General features: G+C 45.8%; 1 protein-coding gene across 1 annotated transcript in view; it reads left to right on the top strand.

The window, feature by feature from the left end:
* The window catches only part of GABRR2 (gamma-aminobutyric acid type A receptor subunit rho2), a 28,285-nt gene that overhangs the window by 8,457 nt on the left and 4,968 nt on the right, over nt 1-14,860 (top strand). The window contains exons 2-7 of the mRNA XM_072966287.1: nt 5,160-5,266; nt 9,990-10,057; nt 11,686-11,909; nt 12,867-12,949; nt 13,142-13,282; nt 14,378-14,530. Coding sequence (XP_072822388.1) covers nt 5,160-5,266; nt 9,990-10,057; nt 11,686-11,909; nt 12,867-12,949; nt 13,142-13,282; nt 14,378-14,530 — 776 coding nt within the window. The remainder of the gene's footprint in view (nt 1-5,159; nt 5,267-9,989; nt 10,058-11,685; nt 11,910-12,866; nt 12,950-13,141; nt 13,283-14,377; nt 14,531-14,860) is intronic.

Here is a 14,860-nt window from a genome sequence, read left to right as displayed (position 1 = left end):
AGGGTGGCCAGTTCTGCTCACCTGTAGTGTGGATGCTGACATCCCCAAGACTGACTGGAGGAACTGAACAGAGAGAAAGACAGGTGATGCCAGAGCCCTCCCAGAAGCAGGAGGGTCTGGAGCTGTGAGGAGCTGGGCCAGGGGGCTCTGGGAGCCAGGCTGTAAGGTGGGAAGGCCCAGCTCACCGGGGACTCTGCTCCTTGGGTAGGGAGGGTGGTTGAAGGGACGGGTCAACCTTTATTTATTTATTTAAAAAAATTTTTAAATTTATTTTATCTTTTTTTTTAGCGGAGGTCCTGGGGATTGAACCATGAGCTCTAAGAGTTAAGCACGAGCTCTGCCACTGAGCTATACCCTTCCCCCAGGTTAACCTTTAGACCAGCCCTAATAACAAAACTTTTTACAGCTGTAGAAATGTCATATATCTGCCCTGTCCAGTGTAGTAACCACCAGCCACACATGGCCCTTGAGCACATAAGTATGGCTCACGTAACTGAATACTAATTTTACTTAATCTTGATTATCTTAAATTGAAACAGCCCCATGTGCCTAGTGAGTAATTTCTTGATCAGCACAGCTTTAGAGCTCCCATCAGATGATACCATCTGGGCAGAGCTGGTAGAGAATGAAAGTTAAGAAGGATTTCAGAGGAAGATGTCTCAAAGAACAGATCTTCAAGACAGGAAATACGTCACTTTCCTCTTTCAGAGGTTAAACAGGAAATATGCTTGTTTTTCTAAAAAATAAATGAAGTGTGGTAAGAATACGGAGAGTAAATAGGCGTATATATAAATAACCAAACAACACTTGAAAACCAAATCTTCATTTGTTTCTAAAACTTTCAACAGCCTACATGTAACAGATATTATAGTAACACTGACTTCTTATAAGGTTATTTTCTTCTGTCAAGAATTAGAGCTCACATCCTGTCAGATGCTAATGTCCAAAAAGCATGCCTGCCTGCCTTCCTTCCTTCCTTCCTCTCCCTCTCCTTCACCCTCCCCTCTTTCTTATTCTTGTTCAGTGATAATCCTGTCAGTAGAATATTGCTTTAGAATGCTTTGAATTTGACTGCTTTAAGATGATGTGTGATTTGGTGGGGAAAAAAAAAGATCTGGAAAGACGAGTGTGAACGAGAAAGAAGGGAGAATGACTCCTATATCCTCTGGGTTAAAGGGGAGGGAACCTCGTCTGCTGACTTGGGCTCCAGCTGGGCTCCCATCATATGGCTGGATGTCAGAGCACCTCTGAGCCCCACTGTGGCCTTGACACCCACTGGCTGTGACCTGTTCTCCCAGGGGTTGAGGCTTTCCCCACCAAGGTGGACTCTGCAGACTGCTGCCAACTGGATGGAGCACAGGTCCAGCTAGGATAAAGCCAGCATTTTAAAACTTTAACTGCACTTATCTCAGACATTTTATTTATCACAAAACCAATATTATAACAACATCAAAGAAATATTTAAAAAGGAAAGGAAAAAAAACCATTGTAATTCTCCACTATTCAGCCCAACCCTTGGTCATCCAATCATAACTTTCAGCAAGACAATTAAAAACTTGCCAAAGTAGAGGGGTGGGCATGCTTAGCATGCACGGGGTCCTGGGTTCAATCCTCAGTACCTCCATTTAAAAAAAAATTATTACACAGCAAAGGCAGTGCTAAGAGGGAAGTTTATAGTGATACAGGCCTTCCTCAAAAAAGAACAATCTCAAATAAACAAGTTAACCCACCACCTGAATGAATTAGAAAAAGAACAAAAAGCCCCAAAAAGCAGCAGAAGGAAGGAAATAATAAAGATCAGATAGGAATTAAATACAATAGAGATTAACAAGACCATAGAAAAAATCAACCAAACCAAAAGCTGGTTTTTTGAAAAAGTAAATAAAATCGACAAACCTCTGGCCAAACTCACAAAGAAGAAAAAAGAGAGAGCACAAATTGGCAAAATAAGAAAGGAAAATGGAGAAATTACAACAAACAAAATAGAAATACAGAATATCATACGAAAATATTATGAAAACTATATGGAACCAAACTGGATAACCTAGAGGAGATGGACAAGTTTCTGGAAACATATTGTCCACCAAAACTGAATCAAGAAGAAACTGAACACTTGAACAATCCGATCACTAGAAAGGAAATAGAAATAGCAATTAAAAACCTCCCTACAAATAAAAGTCCAGGACCGGATGGCTTCACCGGGGAATTCTACCAAACATACAAAGAAGAACTCATACCAGTCCTTCTCAAACTCTTCCAGACGATTGAAAAGGAGGGAATACTCCCAAACTCATTCTATGAAGCCACCATCACCCTGATACCAAAACCAGGCAAAGACACTACAAAAAAAGAGAATTGTAGGCCAATATCACTGATGAAAATTGACGCCAAAATCCTCATCAAAATTTTAGCAAATAGAATCCAACAACACATAAGAAAGATTATACATCATGACCAAGTGGGGTTCATCCCAGGGACACAAGGCTGGTTCAACATACGCAAATCAATCAATGTAATACATCACATCAACAAGACAAAGGACAAAAACCACATGATCATCACAATCGATGCAGAAAAAGCATTTGATAAAATTCAACATCCATTTATGATAAAAACTCTCGCCAAAGTGGGTATAGAGGGAACATATCTCAACATAATAAAAGCTATATATGACAAACCTACAGCCAGCATAGTACTCAACGGTGAAAAACTCAAAAGCTTCCCACTAAAATCTGGGACAAGACAAGGATGCCCACTATCACCCCTCCCATTCAACATAGTCCTGGAAGTCCTAGCTACAGCAGTCAGGCAAGAGAAAGAAATAAAAGGGATCCAAATTGGAAAAGAAGAGGTAAAAGTGTCATTATATGCTGATGACATGTTACTATATATAGAAAACCCTAAAAGGTCCACACAAAAGCTACTAGAGCTGATTGAAGAATTCAGCAAGGTAGCAGGTTACAAAATTAATGTTCAAAAATCAGTTTCATTTCTTTACACTAACGATAAATCAACAGAAAAAGAAAGTAAAGAAACAATCCCCTTTAAAATAGCACCCAAAGTAATAAAATATCTGGGAATAAATCTAACCAAGGAGGTGAAAGAATTATACACAGAAAACTATAAACCATTGATGAAGGAAATTAAAGAAGACTTTAAAAAATGGAAAGATATTCCATGCTCCTGGATTGGAAGAATCAATTTTGTTAAAATGGTCACACTGCCCAAGGCAATCTACAGATTTAATGCAATCCCTATCAAATTACCCAGGACATATTTCACAGAACTAGAACAAATCATAATAAAATTTATATGGAACCATCAAAGACCTAGAATTGCTAAAGCATTACTGAAGAGAAAGAAAGAGGCTGGAGGAATAACTCTCCCAGACTTCAGACAATACTATAGAGCTACAGTCATCAAGACAGCATGGTATCGGTACCAAAACAGACATATAGACCAATGGAACAGAACAGAGAGCCCAGAAATGAACCCACAAACTTTTGGTCAACTCATCTTCAACAAAGGAGGCAAGAATATACAATGGAATAAAGACAGTCTCTTCAGCAAATGGTGTTGGGAAAACTGGACAGCAGCATGTAAAACAATGAAGCTAGAACACTCCCTTACACCACATACAAAAATAAACTCAAAATGGATTAAAGACTTAAACATAAGACAAGATACAATAAACCTCCTAGAGGAAAACATAGGCAAAACATTATCTGACACATTTCAAAAATTTTCTCCTAGAAGAAATAAAAGCAAGAATAAACAAATGGGACCTAGTGAAACTTACAAGCTTCTGCACAGCAAAGGAAACCAGAAGTAAAACAAGAAGACAACCTACGGAATGGGAGAAAATTTTTGCAAGTGAAACCGACAAAGGCTTGATCTCCAAAATATATAAGCAGCTCATACGACTCAATAAGAAAAAAATAAACAACCCAATCCAAAAATGGGCAGAAGACCTAAACAAGCAATTCTCCAAGGAAGACATACAAATGATCAAAAGGCACATGAAAAAATGCTCAATATCACTAATTATCAGAGAAATGCAAATCAAAACTACAATGAGGTATCACCTCACACCAGTCAGAATGGCCGTCATTCAAAAATCCACAAATGACAAATGCTGGAGAGGTTGTGGAGAAAGGGGAACCCTCCTACACTGCTGGTGGGAATGCAGTTTGGTGCAGCCACTATGGAAAACAGTGTGGAGATTCCTCAAAAGACTAGGAATAGACTTACCATATGACCCAGGAATCCCACTCCTGGGCTTGTATCCAGAAGGAAATCTACTTCAGGATGACACCTGCACCCCAATGTTCATAGCAGCACTATTTACAATAGCCAAAACATGGAAACAGCCCAAATGTCCATCAACAGGTGACTGGATAAAGAAGATGTGGTATATTTATACAATGGAATACTACTCAGCCATAAAAACTGACAACATAATGCCATTTGCAGCAACATGGATGCTCCTAGAGAATGTCATTCTAAGTGAAGTAAGCCAGAAAGAGAAAGAAGAATACCATATGAGATCGCTCATATGTGGAATCTAAAAAACAAAAACAAAAACAAACAAACAAACAAAAACAAAGCATAAATACAGGACAGAAATAGACTCATGGACAGAGAATACAGACTTGTGGTTACCAGGGGGGTAGAGGGTGGGAAGGGATAGACTGAGATTTCAAAATTGTAGAATAGATAAACAAGATTACACTGTATAGCACAGGGAAATATACACAAAATGTTATGATAAATCACAGAGAAAAAAATGTGACAATGAGTGTGTATATGTCCATGAATGACTGAAAAATTGTGCTGAACACTGGAATTTGACACAACATTGTAAAATGATTATAAATCAATAAAAAATGTTAAAAAAAATTATTGCCAAGGTAGAATGGTGCCCTGCTGGGAGGGATCTACTTCGGGAAGGGCCAGGTCCTCAGGTCAGCCTGCTTACAAAGGCCTAGGTGGTGAGGGCAAGTAGAGGGGATCCTGTATCTCGACCTCCCTTCAGGGGAGGAGATGGTAGGATGGGGAAAAGTGCCCAATGGGTAGGTCCTTCAAGGAGCAATCTCCCCAGATCGTTTCGCACAAGTCCGTGGTGGGCTGATGAAAATTGTTTCTTGCTGCCTTTGCAGTCACCTGCATAAGAAGAACTTCGACGTGACCAAAATCCCAAATGGAAAACCTCAGCCGCTTCTCAGAGTGGATGACCATGACTTCACTATGAGGCCCGCCTTTGGAGGTAGGACTGTGTCCTCCCCTCGGCCCAATGGGACCTGGCCCCGGGGCTGCCTGCTGCTGCTGTTCCGTCAGGTCCCTCAGGCACAGCCCTCCTTGGGGGGCCCTAATTTTCCCACTCACACCCAGAGAAGCTCCGCTTGCTCGGAGTCACTAATCCTCCCCAGGAGAAAAAAGCTGGAAGGCAGTCAGTGGAGGGGCTGTGAGCTGAAGAGGAGCTGACAGTGTTTACACTCAGGAAGGACCAGCCCTGTGGCTGCCAACTCTCCTTTCCTAAAAAAATAAGAGCAAGCTGGGGGGGGGGGTGTCTCCCACAGAAGCCGGCTCCCCTGCTCTGTTGGCCTCTGCCTGGCTGGGAATTAGGGGGTTCTGAGGGGCCACCTGCTTGCCAAAGTAGCATCAGTTTAACCCATTGCAAAACCTCCTTGCAGATTTGCTGCTAAAGGAGCCTCTGTGTTTGGGGGTCAGGGAGGGGTGGCATGCCAGTGGCTGTCCCTTTCAGGAACTGGAGAAATGCCATGGGGTGGGGGTAGCGGCACAGGAAAGGAGCCTGCCATCTGCTCCTACCAGGCAGGGAGAAGGATGAGAAAAGCAGAATGCATGAGGCACGGGGCCGATGCACCTTGTGCTTGTGGGGCACTGAGGCTGGGAGCGCGGCTGCCGATGGGCCCTGGCCAGAGAGACCCGGGCAGGCTATCATGTCCCCTTTACCTCTGCTCTTGAACTTCTCTGAGGTGCCTGGGGCGGCAGGAAGGAGTAGGGGTGACTTGTGCGCTAGTCACTGACCCTCTCTGAGCCTCTGCTTGCTGGTTGGTGAAATGGGGATAGTAATCCATCCATCTGGGGTGGCTGTCCGGATTAGACGAGATAATGTATGTAAAGCCCCTGGCACATATGGGTTCACGGTCCCTTAGAAAAATCCAGCTGTCAGGCCTCCCTCTTGTGTGACTGTGAGGGGATTAGGACATTAATTTATCCCAGAGGCCTTTGCATTTTTAAAAGGACTCAAAGCCTCCCACTCAGTTCCCTGAGTTCTGACACCTGCTGAGGAGGAGGAGAAAGCAGGTGACGGGTGGCAGTCCCCACCTCTTCTTCCCGCCCAGAGCCTTGCTCACCAGGAGCTCAGGCCAGGAGGCCACCATCTCCCTGGGAGTTCTGGTGTCCTGGAGGCCTTGTTTTGGGTAATGCCACCGAGGAATTTTCTGAAATTCAATAATGTTTGCCTGGATAAGCTGCTCTGAAATAGCTTTACGTGCTCCAGGAGGTCCAAGCAAACGTCCTGTCAGCAGGAAGTCCCCCTTTGCTTTTCTTGTAGAGGGTCAGGTAAGATGCAGAGAGTCAGCGAGGTGGCCAGAGCAAGGATGACAAACAATAGCACCAAGGACCATGAACACTTTTCTAGTGATTTCTGTGCCAGGCACCATCCTAATTGGGGTCCTTACAGACACAATCTTACTTCAGTCCTCACAACAACTCCATGAAGTAGATACTAGCATGAGGCCCCGATGGGGAAACTGAGGCACAGAGAGGTAAGGTGAGTGGCCCAGGTCACACAGCTGCTGAGTCGGCCCTGCCTCCTAGCTGGGTTTCCCTTCTGCCCCCTTGACCCACACATCCCCCAGTGCACAGCCCACATAATTTTAGGTAGAGTAGGATTCACAACCAATACCCTGAAAATATTTGAATCTAATTTAATCTAATTTAAAGTCAGAAGACAAAAAACAAAATTTTAGGTAGAAGAAATGTTAATAGATAATATTAACATATTCATCTTTAGACCAACACACTTGTAAAATATGATTTTTTTCCCCTTTAGATTGAAATACAGTTGGTTTACAATGCTGTCTCAGTTTCTGGTGTACAGCATAATGTTTCAGTCACACATGAACATACATATATTGCTTTTCATATCTTTTTTCATTATACTTTACTACAAGGTATTGAATATAGTTCCCTGTGTTATACAGTAGGAATTGTTGTTTATCTATTTTATATATAGTAGTTAGTATCTGCAAATCCCGAACTCCCAATATATCCCTCCCCACCCTTCTTCTCCCTGGTAACCAGAAGTTTGTTTTCTATATCTGTGTACTATTTTTCATGGTGGAAGGGCCCAGGAGGGCAAAAGTACCCAGAGCCCTCAAAAGTAACATGGCCCTGTCTCAATGAACAGTTTTGTGGGGCAGCAGTGTTCATCTGGGTGATCCTCTGAATAATGCATTGTAATTTTATTTTTTGAGGGGTGGGTAATTAAGTTTATTATTATTATTTTTAATGGAGGTATGGGGATTGAACCCAGGGCCTCACACATGCCGAGCATACACTCTACCACTGAGCTGTACCCTCTTCCTCCCCCTCCCCCTGCCCCGTTGTAACTTTCTAACAGAGGCTGCTGTTGCTGGCAGGAGCCCAAGCAATCAATCACCTGGTCAGGACCTTCAGTTTACAGAAGAGCCTGGGGTCTAGGGGGAGTGAGCTAGACTTCCTGTACCCTGATCTCTCCAGCTGCTGAGCCCATCAGCAAGGTCCCCCAGAGTGTTGGAGATCAGGACAGTCCCCTGATTCTGCCTGAGTAAGCTTCTGAGGCAGGGAAGAGCCCTGATTGCAGGCGAAGGAGGTGTCACCTAACAGCAGGCACAATAAGACCCGAGACTCTTACACATCAGCTGTCAAGATCTCAGTCACCAAAGCAAAGGGTGGGGGTGCTCTTCCTTCTTTCTAACCTCCTCCCCAAGGGCAGTTGGTCCTCTGGGCACCTTTTCGCCCTTGCAGGACTTTCCTGGATGTCTAGATGTCACTTGGATGAAATAGGGCAAGGGGAGCACGTGGTGAGGTACATACACGGAAGAAGCTTTGCAAATCCCAGAGTCCTGGAAGGCCGGATGGGACCATCACAGGAGGAGGCTTCTCACCACCTGGGGTCCAATGATTGGTATAATCCCTCACCCCTGGGAGCATCTGGAGATGGTTTAAAGTCAAGAAGTCTTCTCGGCAGGTGCTCCGGATGGTCTCCACTCTGCTGAGCACCTCATTCTTGGATAGGGGGCACTGGCCAGGGGGTGGATGTGCCTCTGAGGAAGGAGGCTGGCAGATAGCACATAGGAGACCCTGTGTGAGTAACAGAGCCCGCTGTCCTTGGAGGAGGCAGCCGTATGCCAGGCCCCTGGCCCAGGCTTACATCCCCTCCTTCCCACCCCTGCACACTCAGCAGGCCTTGCGAACGAGCTGTCCCTCACTTGTGGGGTATGTGTTCCCATCTCTGTCTTCTCTTCCTAACTTGTTTCTCAAAGAGGGGCTTCGCTGTGGACTCACATGTTAAAATAATTGATAGAGAGGAATTTGCCTAAGATGATATACCCCTTGGATGACCTTTTCAGTCTGGAAAAAGAAAAGATTAAAAATTTAGCAGCTTCCTAGTAATCCCAGGGATCAGTTGAAGCAAAAATATCTTGTCTAAGCTCCCAGCTGCCTGTTTCAGTGGTGTGTCCCGGTTAGGAGAGCCTCCGGAGGCCTGAGGGTTCCCCTCTGTTTGTGCGGAGAAATTGTGCATACTGTATCAGAGTCATTTCATAATACAGCATTGGAAATGTTCTTACATTTTTTAAAAGCCACTTACCTGCGATGATAATCTGCTATACAATTACTCTGGTTAGGAGACAGGCATCTTGTATGGTAATGTAATTCTTTGGACACAAAGTTATTAACCAGCAGGAAAACTAACACATCATTACTTTTGTATGAAATACCACTCACCTTCTACCTATGTGATGATCGACTAGTATCTACGTATATTTTATGCATTTATGATGAACCTAACTTAAAAAAATTTTTTTTAATATTTCTAGGCTCTGCGGTTCATCCATGAGTTTTTTCAAATTGTTGTAAATCTCCAAAAATGTTTCCAACATATTTATTGGAAGAAAATCCACGTCTAATTGGACTTGCGCAATTCAAACTTGTGATGTTCAAGGGTCAACTGCATAAGTTTTCAGCCCACAAAGTTATCACAAAGTGAATTTATCAATGGTTGTCACTCAGCCCAAGAAGTAAAACAGGACCCAGAGATAAACACAGTATTAGAAACCTTGTCGTGGGTCAGATAAAACTGAGTGCCAAGCTTCTGTGCTATGTATTCTGGTACTTCTCATCTGACATATCCTGAAAGGATTTCAGAATCTCATACTGTTGTCTTTCTCTGTGATCTAAGCATGTACACAGAAGACCTTGTCTCACACCAGGTTGAAGTCTTCTAGAGGGCAGGACCCCAGCTGTTGAACTATACCTTAGGTATAGTTCAAATGATGAATGAATCCACCCTGGGTGTGCTGGTGCACCAACCCTGCATCAGAGGCTCTTTCTGTCCTTTCTAGAACGAATGACTAGGGCCTACACTCTAGCACTAGAGCAACTAATGTTCCTCTGCCCTGTGGAGACAGCCCTGGAATGTAGAAAGTAGTAATCCAGCTCATCCACTCATGCAACAAGCATGAATAAAACCACCCACATTGCCTTAGGAAATGCGCTTGAGGTAGACACAGTCCCTGCCCTCGTGGAGAAAGTTCAGACACCCAATACATCAGGAAGTGGCAAGAAAACCCTCATGGAATTCTAAACCACTGCCTCAGCCCTGCTCCACTCAGGCTCCCCGGGAAAGGGGGTTGGGGCTGTCTCCCAGCCCAGCGCTAGAGAGGAATGCATCTTAACTAGCTGTCTTTGCCCTTCTGCAGGCCCTGCTATCCCGGTGGGCATGGACGTGCAGGTGGAGAGCCTGGACAGCATCTCAGAGGTGGACATGGTACGTGGTGCCCTTGGTGGGCAGCTCCAGCGTGGGATTGTGTGGCTGAGGTCCTGTGATATCTTGGGTCGGTCAGGTTGGGCAAGGCAGGTAGGCGGAGCCAGGAACTCGAGGGGTTAAAACTGGGACTTAGAGGTTGGCCCAGGTGCAGTAAAATCTAGAACAGGGATTCCCAAGCTTCGTGGGTAAAAGTAACCTGAGGGGTTGGTGAACTGCAGACCCGCACCCCAGACTTCCTGATTCAGTCTCTGGGAGTGAGGCTTAGTCCCTTCCATTTTCAACACACTCCTCAAGTGATGTGAGGGGTCGGATGAACGCCACTTGGAGGAGCACAGAAGGTGGACCTGTTCACCTGGAAATTCTGCAGGTCTCTGATCACCAATGCCTGCTGGAAGCAAAGCTCCCTTCTCATTGTCTGGCAAGGCCCAGCAAGTTCAGGTGGATGAAAGGTTCTCTGAAGAACCATCGTTTCAGCTGAGACCTGACAGCTGTGGGAGGGCCGAGCAAGAGTGTGTACGTGGGTCTCTGAGGCAGAAGAAACAGGGAGTTTGCAAACTGAAAGAGAAGCATCCAAAACGGTGGAGGGAAGGGGGCTGGAAGAGGTGGGTGGGTGGGGCAGTGCTCCCCTCCACAGGCGGACCCTGCAGGACAACAGGGGGGTCTGGGTGTGGTTGGTAGGCTCGAGGTGGGCACTACGCTCTGAGCCTGCCACCGCTTGCATCTTTCCATCCTTCCTTCGCTGGCTCCCAGCAGAAGCTCTTTGGGAAGGGGCTTACTCATGTGCACTTGTGTCTTAGCTCTGGCTACAGCATAAGGGCTACACTCTTGGGTTAAGGCGCTTTTTAACAAACCTTCAGGCTGAAATTATCCTGGGTATGCAGCTGCCCATCATCTCATCATCGTTCATTCCCCCCATTTTCCCATCCTGCAAATATTTATCGAGCATCTACTATTGTGCCTTGCCAGACTAAACTAGGGTCCGGAGCTTTGATGGTGGACAGGGTACAATTCTGCCTTCAAAGATCTTACGAGTCTGATGGTAGAAACCCTCCTACATGGGACACTTGATTGTCTGGGTTTCTAGAAGCATCTGCTAAGTTGAATTGAATGGTTAGCCAAATGTGTGCAAAGGTCTAAATGAGAGAAAGAAGGGCTTTGGGGAAATCCTACCCTGCTGACCCCCTGGCCAGGCAGTGGGCATCACAGCTGTGTTTCAATGTGCAGAGCCTGAAGGATGGGCTGTGCAATAGCCCGGGCTCCAACCTCACGAGGCATGAAAACGAGCCATTCTCTTTCTTTCTTTCCTTCTTTCTTTCTTTCTTTTTTTGGTGGGTGAAGGTCATTATGTATGTTTATTTTTAGAGGAGGTACTGGGGATTGAACCCAGGACCTTGTGTATGCTAAGCATGCACTCTACCGCTGACCTATACCCTACCCTCACGAGCCATTCTCTTTCCTGGGGCAATAGCATCAGTGCCTCGCCCGTGGTCCTGCAGGGCTGCGAAACTGTCACCTCTGACTCTGGAGGCTGAGCCTGCAGTGTCCGTCACAGTGGGGGATGGAGGGTCTACTGTAAGGAAGGGAGCTCTGTATGCTGATTCTGTCCGGTCTCACCCTGGCTCTCCCAGGACTTCACCATGACCTTGTACCTGCGGCATTACTGGAAGGATGAGCGGCTGGCTTTCCCCAGCACCAGCAACAAGAGCATGACCTTCGACGGCCGGCTGGTGAAGAAGATCTGGGTCCCCGACGTCTTCTTTGTTCACTCCAAAAGGTCATTCATCCACGACACCACCACAGACAACATCATGCTGAGGGTGTTCCCGGATGGGCAGGTGCTGTACAGCATGAGGTAACTGTCCATGGGGCCACTGTCCCTGTGTCCGGTGCCATTCTCATGTGTGTGGACTATGCCGGGCATGGGTTTAATGATGTACCACTGGATCGTCAGAGCTGAACTGTGATTTTCTCAGGAGGTGAGAAAACAGTATTTGCTGAATGAATTAGCTAGTCAAGTCTTGTTTTAAAAACCACAACAAAAAAACCCCTCTATTAAAAAAAAAAAGTCTATGCATGATCTGTTCCTTTGGCCCTGAAGACTCTGTCACTGGAGTTGGGTCTGTGGGCTACCTGGGAAGTTCTGAACCTTCTGATGATAATTAGATTTCTCTAAAGATGAAACGGCCACCGTAGTGGTCATGACTTCCCTGTCATCGAGGATCTTAAGCTTGGGTTGGGAGACTAATTGAGCCCGAATAAATTGAGAGAGACAATGACCTTCTTTGTACCCTCCACCCCTGAGAGACTATGACCCTAGCTTACTGGTAATAAACATCAAGACAGTAACAATAACTACTGCTTCTTGAGTGCCAGTGCAGACTGGCTTCCGAGCTCACGTGCGTGATGACACAGTCTTACTCCACAGCCCCTAGGCCTGTTTGTGCAGTCTGCCAGAATGAGATGTTAACTGCTTTGAGCAGGGGCTGGGGAGGTGGGGCATAACCTCCAGGCATCTCTGGGGAAGGCGGCTCGCTGGCTGAGGGCATGACCAGGGAAGGGGGCAGGTGTGGGCCATTCACAGCTGACAGCCCCGGTGGCTGGGATCTGGGCTGAGCAAACAGCTTCATCTACAGAAGACAAAACTCTAAAAGTTAAGGTTCCACAACTTAGATAGATACCTGCGTTACCAAACTTCTGAAGCAGATGTGAGGAGGCGGCCGCTCTTGGTTGTATCTGCGTTCTCCTTACTCCAGGCAGGCACGTGAGCCAATAACTCACTGCACCAGCTGACATGTTTTGTGGGTTCTAGGATTACGGTCACTGCCATGTGCAACATGGACTTCAGCCACTTTCCCCTGGACTCCCAGACCTGTTCTCTGGAGCTGGAAAGCTGTAAGTATCCGTACTCCTTTTGGCAAATCTTTGCCTTATTTCCACTTTGTGCCATTTTAGTAACCATGAGACCAGGCACAGCCTGCCAGTGTGAAGGCTTGTTTTCTCCTAGGCTGGTGTAGGATTGCCCTGTGGCTCCACCCTGCTTCAGAAGAAAAGGAGTCAAATTAACTTATTTTCCTCTCCCCAAAGATGCATACACAGATGAAGATCTGATGCTGTATTGGAAGAATGGGGACGAATCCCTGAAAACAGATGAGAAGATCTCCCTGTCTCAGTTTCTGATTCAGAAATTTCACACCACGTCCAGACTGGCCTTCTACAGCAGCACCGGTACCTAACTTTTGCCACAGTCTGATTCAAATGCGGAAGAAAACACATTAGAATTCTTCGGCCTTAAGCTTTCCCTCTTTCAGTCCAAATAACTTGTTATCCTTATGATAATGCCTAGTCTAACAAAACATAGACAGCACTTAAAAGCAGAGATTTTAAAAAGTTGCTGAGCACTGAAATCCCATGGCCAAAGGGAGTCATTCCGAACAATTCAGCAAACGCCTTGCAGATATTTTGCTTTAATTATGTAATTTTACAAAAGTGGGGGCAGAACTTACATGTTATTCTGAGGTTTTGACATGTGAATTTGGGGAGGACACACATTCAGTGTGCAGCTCCTCTGCAATCACTTTCTGGAACAGTTACGACTTTTGCACTGTCACTGTCCTGCATGCCAAGTGTTCCAGTTCCTGTTGCCAAGTCCACCTTTTACTTTCAGCCTTCGTCGTGGAAGCTTATCCTGCCTTTTCCTTCTCTTTCCATCATTGTCCCTTTCCTTTCAACTCCCCCGTGCATACTTTTTCCTTACAAAGAACACCAAGGTGCAGCTAAAGCGCTGATCATAAACCTGTGATGGTTCCCTCTGCTCCTAAATGCAGTGTTGTGCTTAGCTTGGTATTTTAACTTCACACACACTCTCCCCCGTAAAGAACTCCAAAGGGAGCTGTTAAATCCATGCATCTCAAGCTTTAATCTGTATGTGAACCATGTGGGGAGGAGTGTTAGAAGGAAGTTCTGATTCAGGAGATCTGGGGTGGGGCCCGAGAGTCTGCATTTCTAACAAGCAACCAAGTCATGGCGATGCTTCTGGGCCCGGTGTCACAGTCTGAGTAATGAGAGTCTTAAACGGCCTTCTCAAGGGACTCCCATTATGTATAGGACAGGGGCCGATGAGTCTTGAGATGGGCGCATCCATGTAGCGTGGGTTATCACGGCATCACTCTCTTCCATGGTTTTTCTCACTTCCACTTAACAGAGGAATGGTAAGGTTCCAGGGACATGCCTGAGGCATTTATGATTCCCTGAATAAAGTGTGTTTTATGAAGGAGCTGAGTGGCTATGATGTGTGTTCTCTCCCCTTCCTGTGCCCCCCAGGCTGGTACAACCGTCTGTACATTAACTTCACGTTACGTCGCCACATCTTCTTCTTCTTGCTCCAAACCTACTTCCCTGCCACCCTGATGGTCATGCTGTCCTGGGTGTCCTTCTGGATTGACCGCAGAGCCGTGCCCGCCAGAGTCTCACTGGGTAAAAGCATTGGATAAGGTGTGGCAGGGTGGTTTTTCAGCTTTTCAGTTGAAAAGAAATAGTGATATCATTATTCAGGGTTCTCAACTCAGGGCTGTCAGAATCAGAAGGAGCGAAGTTCCCTCCCGCCTCTTGCTTTCCATTCACACACTGTCATCTGTTTCCCAGACTCACTGTGAAAGCCACAGGGAGCTCCAACTACATCAGCTTTGCTGGAACCATTTCAGAAAGACAGTGTCTGTTTGGGGCATTACTCCCACCACTGGCAGTACCAGAGCTCAGTGCTTTGATAAATAAGACAATTCTACAAGTGCCCAAACTTACTCTGTA

The sequence above is a fragment of the Vicugna pacos genome, chromosome 8, assembly GCF_048564905.1.
Source record: "Vicugna pacos chromosome 8, VicPac4, whole genome shotgun sequence".
NCBI lineage: Eukaryota > Metazoa > Chordata > Mammalia > Artiodactyla > Camelidae > Vicugna > Vicugna pacos.
This window is presented reverse-complemented; position numbering and strand designations above follow the sequence as displayed.